Source organism: Boleophthalmus pectinirostris, unplaced genomic scaffold (genome assembly GCF_026225935.1).
Source record: "Boleophthalmus pectinirostris isolate CB_2022bp ecotype Guang Dong unplaced genomic scaffold, ASM2622593v1 HiC_scaffold_7, whole genome shotgun sequence".
In the NCBI taxonomy this organism is placed as follows: domain Eukaryota; kingdom Metazoa; phylum Chordata; class Actinopteri; order Gobiiformes; family Gobiidae; genus Boleophthalmus; species Boleophthalmus pectinirostris.
This window is the reverse complement of record NW_026571473.1, coordinates 12,888,956-12,898,175: the sequence shown is the minus strand read 5'-3', so window position 1 is coordinate 12,898,175 and position 9,220 is coordinate 12,888,956. Positions and strand designations below refer to the sequence as shown.

The 9,220-nt window shown below is 39.0% G+C and overlaps 1 protein-coding gene across 1 annotated transcript in view; it reads left to right on the top strand.

The window, feature by feature from the left end:
* LOC110172264 (uncharacterized) overlaps positions 1-8,490 on the top strand; it is a 36,226-nt gene extending 27,736 nt beyond the window's left edge. Inside the window, 2 exon segments of the mRNA XM_055164770.1 lie at positions 192-1,341; positions 3,535-8,490. Of these exon segments, the coding sequence (XP_055020745.1) occupies positions 192-1,341; positions 3,535-8,108 (5,724 nt within the window). The 3' untranslated portion in view covers positions 8,109-8,490.
* The last annotated feature ends 730 nt before the right edge of the window (positions 8,491-9,220 follow it).

Below are 9,220 nucleotides of genomic sequence, written 5' to 3'. Positions count from 1 at the left end.
TAAAGAAAAAGTGTAAGACAGATCCTAAAACAGGCCTGCTCCTTTTGCCAGTGACAAAGAAACTAGATGAATCTCAACTGATTTTTGATGGTGTCCGTAAACCAGTCACAGCCAAGCAACTACAAGAATGTAAAGTCATAGATGAGCCCACATTAAAAGAACTTGAGAAGTCCAAAAAGTCTGTCAAAGAGGTGTCTGAAGACAAAAAAGTGTACCTCAAGGGAACTGGGTCAATTGCTGCAGTTATAACTGACAAAAACAGAGTAGTCCCATTAAACATAGCAAAAGAGAAAATGCTTTTGCCTCCTGATTGCGCTGATTTGCTGCTTGAAGCACAGGCTGCAACAGGCCATATCATTGACCCTAAAAACAATAAGAAGTTAACTGTGGATGAAGCATGTAACAGTAATATAGTTGACAGTGGTGATAGAGATAGATTACTGGCTGCAGAGAAAGCTGCCGTGGGCTATAAAGATCCATATTCAGCCAAACCTCTGTCTGTATTTGAGGCCATGAAGAAGGGTCTTGTTGATGATAAGACAGGACTCCGTCAGTTACAAGCACAAGACTCTGTTGGAGGTATTTTAGATCCAATGCTAAGTGTTTTCCTTCCAAAAGACACAGCTATTGAACGTAAAATACTGGATGAAAACACTAAACGTTCTCTAGACAAGAATCCCAAGTGTTACACTGACCCAGAGACGGAAGAAGCTGTAAGTTATAATGACTTAAAGAAAAGATGTAAGACAGAGCCTAAAACAGGCCTGCTACTTTTACCAGTAACTGAGAAACTGGATCCATCTGAACTGATTTTTGATGGTATTCGCAAACCAGTCACAGCAAAACAGTTATATGATTGCAAAATCGTAGACAAGCCTACATTGAAAGATCTTCAAACAGGGGAAAAGTCTGTCCCAGAGGTGTGTGAAGACAAAAAAGTTCATCTTAAAGGAACTGGCCCAATTGCTGGATTAATTGCTGAAAATGAAGAAAAGGTTTCTTTTGTAGAAGGCAAGAAGAATGCATTTTTATCACCTGAGTGTGCAGATTTGCTGCTGGAGGCACAGGCTGCAACAGGACACATAATTGATCCAAAACAAAATAAGAAACTGACAGTAGAAGAGGCTTGTAACAAAAAATTGTTGGACATCGGTGATCGAGACCGACTACTGGCTGCAGAGAAAGCTGCTGTGGGCTACAAAGATCCATATTCAGCCAAGCCTCTGTCTGTATTTGAGGCCATGAACAAGAGACTAGTTGATGATAAGACAGGACTTCGTCTACTGCAAGCACAAGACTCTGTTGGAGGTATTCTAGATCCAAATCTGAGTGTGTTCCTCCCAAAAGACACAGCTATTGAACATAAAATACTGGATGAAAACACTAACCGTTCTTTGACAAAGAATCCTAAGTGTTACATTGACCCAGAGACAGAGGAAGCTGTAAGTTATAATGATTTAAAGAAAAAGTGTAAGACAGATCCTAAAACAGGACTGCTCCTTTTGCCAGTGACAAAGAAACTGGATGAATCTCAACTGATTTTTGATGGTGTCCGTAAGCCTGTCACAGCCAAGCAGACTTACAAGAATGTGAAAGTCATAGATGAGCCAGACAACAGTTAAAAGAACTTGCAGACAGCAAAAAAATCTGTCAAAGATCTGTCAGCTGACATAAAAGCTAACCTAAATGGAACTGGGGCTATTGCTGGAATTATTGCGAGGGAAAATGAAAAAATGTCTTTTACTGAAGCCAAAAGAAAAAAGCTTTTACCACCAGAGTGTGCTGATTTACTGTTGGAAGCACAGGCTGCAACAGGGCATATCATTGATCCAAAAAACAATAGGAAGTTGACTGTCGATGAAGCATGTTCCAACAGAACGGTTGACAGTGTTGATCGAGACAGATTATTGGCCGCAGAGAAAGCTGCCGTGGGCTATAAAGATCCATATTCAGCCAAACCTCTCTCTGTATTTGAGGCCATGAAAAAGGGGATCGTTGACAATGAGACAGGTCTTCGTCTGCTACAAGCACAAGAGTCTGTTGGAGGCATTATGGATCCCAGTATCAGTGTGTATCTGCCCAAAAACATGGCTATAAAGCGCAACCTTGCAGATGAAAACATTCTCCATTCACTAAACAGGATGCCTAAATATTACATTGACCCAGAAACTGAAGAGATGATCAGTTACAATGATTTAAAGAAAAGATGTAAAACAGACCCCCAAACAGGTTTGCTACTTTTGCCAGTGACTGAGAGAAAGGATACTTCCAAACTCATTTTTGATGGCATTCGTAAGTCTGTCACAGCACAGCAATTACATGAATACAGCATTATAGACAAGATGACACTGAATTATCTGGAAACAGGTAGAAAATCTCTTCTAGAGGTCTCAGCTGACAAAAAAAGCCAACTGAAGGGAAATCAACCAATTGCAGGAGTCCTTGTTCAAAATAAAATAAAATCTCTAACTGAAGCCAAGAAACAAAGACTTTTGTCACCAGAGTGTGCTGATTTACTTCTAGAGGCACAGGCTGCCACAGGTTATGTTATTGATCCCAAAGAAAATCAGAAGCTAACTGTTAAAGAGGCATACGACAAAGGAATGTTTGACCTTAAGGCTTGTGACCGACTCTTGATAGCAGAAGCTGCGGCTGTTGGTTATCAGGATTTAAATTCATCTGTACCTCTGTCAGTGCTTGAGGCATTGAAGAAGGGCATTGTTGACAAGAAAACCACCCTCCGTTTGTTACAAGCCCAGGAGGCAGTGGGAGGCTATATAGACCCAAGGGTTGGCATTTTCCTCCCAAAAGATATTGCTATTAACAAACGGATATTAGATGATAATATTTATCGTGAGTTAACACAAAGCCCTAACTTATACATTGACCCAGACAAAGAAGAAAAAGTGAGCTACAGTATGTTGAAGAAAAGGAGCAAAGTAGATCCTTCTTCAGGCCTCCTACTTTTGCCAATAAAGGAAAGAGAAGATCCTTCTAAAATTATGTTTGAATGTATTCACAAGAAAATCTCAGCACAACAATTAGTTGAATGTAATATTATAGATGAAACAACATTATTCAAGTTAATGAAAGGTGAAGAAAGCATTGCACAAATTTCTGAAAAGCTAAGAATCTGTCTAAAAGGGACTGGACTGATTGCTGGAGTTCAGACACCGCAACAAGTGAAAATGTCAATTTTTGAAGCCAAAAAATATTCTCTTCTTCCCTCGGATAGTGCAGATTTACTATTGGAAGCCCAAGCTGCCACAGGTTTAATTATTGATCTAAAAAACAACAGCAAACTTACAGTTAACCAGGCATTTGCGCAAGGACTAATGGATGTTGAGACTAGAGATAGATTACTGGAAGCTGAAGCTGCTGCAGTTGGTTTCAAGGACCCTGTTTCTGAAACCCGTCTCTCATTGTATCAGGCTATGAAGAAGGGCTTAATTAAAAAGGACACTGCAATACGTTTACTGCAAGCTCAGATGTCTGTTGGTGGCATTCTAGATCCAAATCTGGGTGTGTTTTTAACCAAAGACACAGCAATTAAGCGTAATCTTTTGGATGAAGACATATGGAATGCATTAAATGTAAATCCTAAATGTTACATTGACCCAGAAACTAGGAAAAACGTCAGCTATAAGGCTTTAAAAGACAAATGCACAACAGATACAGATACTGAACTAAAATTCTTACCAGTCTCAAAAAGTATTGATCCTTCCAACCTGATCTTTGATGGTGTCCGAAAATCAATTTCAGCACAACAATTACTGGAATTTGGGATTATTGATAAATACACATTTAATCAGCTAATTAGGGGTTCAAAATCTGTCAGTGAAGTCTTTGTTGATAAAATGGTTTTCCTCAAAGGAACAGGGTCAATTGCAGGTGTAGCCGTTGGCCCACAGCAAAAAATGTCTTTTACAGAGGCAAAAAAACTGAAAATAATGTCTCCTGATTGTACGGACCTTCTGTTGGAGGCCCAAGCAGCAACAGGACTCATCATTGATCCAAAAACAAATGAAAAAATGACCGTTAAGGAAGCTTGTGCCAAAGGTGTTGTGGATAAAAATGATGAATCAAGATTATGTGCAGCTGAAGCAGCAGCAGTCGGTTACAAAGATCCTACTACTAATGATATTTTGTCAGCTGGACAAGCCTTTAAAAGAGGATTAATAGACAGGGATACAGCTTTGCGAGTTCTTCAAGCCCAAGAAGCTGCTGGAGGAATATTGGATCCAGTTCTGAGCATCTTCTTCCCTAAGAACATTGCTTTGACTCGAAATCTAATAGATGAGGATATATACCATACACTAAATACAGGTCCCCAAGTCTATTTGGACCCAGACACTCAAGAAGCAACTAATTATATTTCCATAAAGAAAAAGTGTAAGGCTGATCCAAATACAGGTCTTTTACTACTACCTAAACCCCAAAATCGTGTGACTTTCCAGGGATTCCGGCGCCAAGTGTCACTAGTTGAACTAGTTAATGCACATTTGTTGGAACAGTCTGATGTGAAGCTTTTTGAAGAAGGTAAAATAACCAAGCAGGATATTGAAGACCGTTTACGTCGATATTTGAGAGGGTCAACGTGCATCGCAGGTATCTATCATGAAGCTTGTGATCAAGTTATGACCATTTATCAAGGAATGAAAATTGGTTTATTGCGACCTGGAACGACTCTGGAATTACTTGAAGCCCAGGCAGCATCAGGTTTTATAATTGATCCAGTCAACAATGAGTATTTGTCTGTCAGTGATGCCTACAGTAAAAGAATCTTTGGGCCAGAGTTTAAGGCAAAGTTGTTGTCTGCAGAAAGAGCTGTAACTGGATACAGAATGCCTGGCACTGACAGAACCATCTCCCTATTTCAGGCAATGGATAAAGGTCTTATAGAAAGAGGCCATGGGATTCGTTTACTGGAAGCTCAGATTGCAAGTGGTGGCATCATTGATCCTGAGCATAGCCATCGTATAGATGTTAATATAGCCTATCAAAAGGGTTATTTCAATGAAGAAATGAACAAGATTCTGACTGATGACAGTGACGACACAAAAGGTTTCTTTGATCCAAACACACAGGAAAATCTGACTTATCTGGAACTTCAGAAACGCTGTATTAAAGACAAAACAACTGGGCTTCTTCTTTTACCAATTGTTGATAAGAAAAAATATGAAAAGACCCAAAAGAACACCTTGAGGAAAAGGAAAGTTGTTATTGTGGACCCAGAGACTAATAAAGAAATGACCGTGCGTGAAGCTTATGACAAAGGATACATTGATGAGGAAACCTATTTGGAACTTGCCCAGCAAGAGTGCGAGTGGGAAGAGATAACATCAACTGCACCAGATGGTTCTACTCAATTTATGATTGTTGACAGAAAAACAGGGAGACAATTTGACATTGGTGACCTTCTTGAACAAGGTGTGATCAACCAGGTAATTCTGCAAAGGTACAGATCCAACATGATTACGCTAACAGACTTTGCTGATATTATAATTGAAAAAACTAAACATAGTTCCTATTCTCCAAGACGACCTGTAGTTTCAAACATATCTTCTGTGGGATCTTCTGCATTCACATACAAAACAAGTGCTGAACCAAGTACCACAGCCTTAACTTCAATAGCAACATCACCCTCAACTACTCAGTTTACACAAACTAAACATGGTTCATTTGATTCTGTAAAGGAATCCACAACCTCAAACATATCTTCTGTAAAATCATCTACATTTACATCTACAACAAGTGCTAAGTCAAGTGCATCTTCATGGACGACATCATCGTCATCTTCAGACTTTTTACCGTCAGCTGCAGCAACATTTTCAGCTACTCAAGTAACAGACACCAGCTGTGACAAAACAAAAGATGATACAATTGATTCTTCGAGACCGTCTACACTTTCAAGTACATCCTTTGTGAAAACACCTACAATTTCTTCTAAAATGAGTCCTGAATCTAACACATCTTTACTGGCATCAACCTTATCATCAGTTTCAACTAGTTTCCCTGCTGAATCAACAGATGCAATCGGTGAAACTAAACAAGTATCATTTTCTTCCACAAATCAGTCAACTGTTCCCAAAATATATGCTGTAAGGTCTTCTACATTCACATCTGAAAGTAGTATTGAGTCATGGACATCTGTACCAACCTCACTATCGGACGCAACTGCTCAAATAACAGATATCACCACTCAACACAGCGATGATGGTTCTGAAAGAGAGCCTGTAATCTCTGTGAAATCTTCAGCAATCACATCCAAAACTATGGGAGACTCAAAAAGACCACCACTGTCAACATCAAATGCAACTACCTCCTCAACTGCTCAACAAGACATCTCTAATGATACAATGAAACGTGGTTCATTGGACTCTACTAGACAAGTCACTGTTACAAATATATCTTATACAAAAGCACCCACTGTCACATCAATGAGTGCAGAGTCTAATCTGTCTTCGCTGGGGTCAATGTCTACTTCATCTAGTCATGGTTCAGTTAGTTCTACAAAGCTCTATTCTACATTCACAACCAAAACTCAAGAGCAGGCAAGTACATCTCCACATGCATCATCAGCTGCAACTGCTCAAATAACAGATATTGACACTGATAAAACTCAACACGGCGATGATGTTTCTGCCAGAGGGTCTTTAGTCTCTTTGAAATCTTCAACAATCACATCCAAAACTATTGCAGGCTCAAATACATCTTCAGAGACACAACCTTCACCATCAGCTGCAACTACCTCCTCAGCTGTTCAATTAAAAGATATCACTGGTGATACAGCTAAGCATGGTTCATTGGGCTCTACTATAGAATTCACTGTTTCGAATATCTCTTCTATGAAAACACCCACAGTCACATCAGTGAGTGCAGAGTCTAATCCACCTTCGCTGGGATCAATGTCTCCTTCATCTAGTTATGATTCAGTTAGTTCTACAAAGCGTTATTCTACATTCACAACCAAAACTCAAGAGCAGTCAAGTACATCTCCTCTTGAATCATCATCATCAGCTACAGTGGCCTCAGTGTCACCTGGCATTATCAGTGAGAAATGTAAATATGGTGCATTTGATTTTTCAAGATCCCCTGGAGTTTATGTGACAACTACTACAATTACATCAAAAACTGGTGTGGAACCAAGTGCATCCACAATGCTATCAACATTATCCTCAGATGCTTCATCATCATCATCATCATCATCATCATCAATCACAAGAACAACAAGAAGAACAGTTACAGAGGAACACTCATCACTAAGTACTGTGGGTGATGAGTCTCCTGATTCCAAGCATAGTTCAAGTGTTTCTTTTACTTTGACCACCCCTGTTGAAATAGTTATAACAGAAACAAATCCAGTAGGTGCCATCTTTGACACAGATACCCTAGAGAAAATAACTATAACTGAAGCTGTCAACCGTGGCCTTGTAGATTCCATCACTGGTCAAAGACTTTTAGAGGCACAAGCTTGTACTGGAGGAATAATTGATCCAGCAAATGGCCACAGAGTAAGCATTCAAGAGGCATGTCGCATAGGCTTAATAACGTATGACATGCACAATAAACTCAAGCCAGCACAAAAGGCATACATTGGCTTTGAAGATGTTAAAACCAAAAGAAAAATGTCTGCTGCTGAAGCCATTAAGGAAAGGTGGCTTCCATATGAAGCAGGACAGAGATTCTTGGAATACCAGTATGTGACAGGGGGACTCTATGACCCACAAATGGGCTGCAGAAGAACCATTCATGATATATTGAGCTTGGGCTGGGTGGATGTAAGAACAGCTCAGAAGCTCCAAAATTTCAGCCAGCACACTAAGAATCTAACATGTCCTAAGAGCAAACTCAAAATCAGTTACAAGGATGCGCTTGACAATTGCATGCTGGAGGAAGACACAGGTGTAAAAATGCTTCAGGCCTCATCAGTGTCCTCCAGAGGGATCAGCAGTCCATACAACGCTTCTTCTGCCCCAGGATCACATTCAGGTTCAAGGAGTGGGTCCAGGCTGGGCTCCCGCAGAAGCAGTGTGGACCTAGGATCAAGTTCAATGACTAGCCGCTACAGTCACACAACCTTCACTGTGTTTTCATCTACAAAATAATACAAAACAAAATAAATAAATAAATAAAAATACAACATAAATAGGTGTTAAGGCATTTGTAATTTTGTGCTACAAAAAAGAATGTTTGTTTTTTTACTGAGTGTTAATACTGGGTATTGTGATAATTGGTAATTGATATATTATGTAGTACATACATATGGAGTGCATTTTTTCCAATGAAATCTTTAACTCTACACAGACATTTTGTCAGTACTTCTTTAATATAACCCACTAGGTGCTTTGTTTTGGAAATATGCATAATTGTCTTCACTGTGTTTTCTACAATGTTTATTAGTTTATTGGGAACTTTATTGCATTTTTCTTGAAACAAATTGATTGGATTTTGTTAAAATTGATCAAAATAAAGATTCAACTTCTGATATTTTCTGCTGACTTTGTTTTTAATGTAGACCATGTAAAGCTTTTAACTTAGGCTTCAGGCTTTTAACAATAACCTTAGCCTATAGTTATAATTAAAGTACACAATAAGGTATATAACCTTCGGTCTTCAATAGAATTTAAGATGATTCAGTAAAGAAACAAAAGATAGGTATAATTTGATGAATAATGTAGATTTAATATGTTTAAAGTTGTATACAGTTTAAGTGATAAGTGCATTGCATTGAATATATTGTCCTGTGGTATTACAGGTTGAACCATGAAACTGTGAGAAGCACCCACTTAACTGTTGCCATCACCTTTAAGAAGGAAATTTCCACCAAACCAAGTACTATGGGCTAGATAATTTATTTTATGACTGTGGATGCATGACCATCCCTTGCTTCCCTTCAAAAATGTGTGTCCGACTTTGGATGTGTTTTTTTATCCAAATTGCTGTAGTTAATCTAACTGAAAGCAAAGCTTTAAAAATGTTAAATATTTGCATTTTTGTAGTCAATAGCCTTTTGATTTAATTGGCCTTAATCTGTGATCAATGCTGTTCAGACCTCATGGATACTAGGAAGGTGTCTTCTGCTCCTCTTTAAATAGAGGGTACAGCGTTCCTTCAGCCTGATGCTGCCTGAGCCTGGAGTTATTGTAAGATCATGTGGCCTCTGTTTCAGCTCATTTGATTCTTCAGATCTGACACCCTAAGGACTTCAGACTTCCAA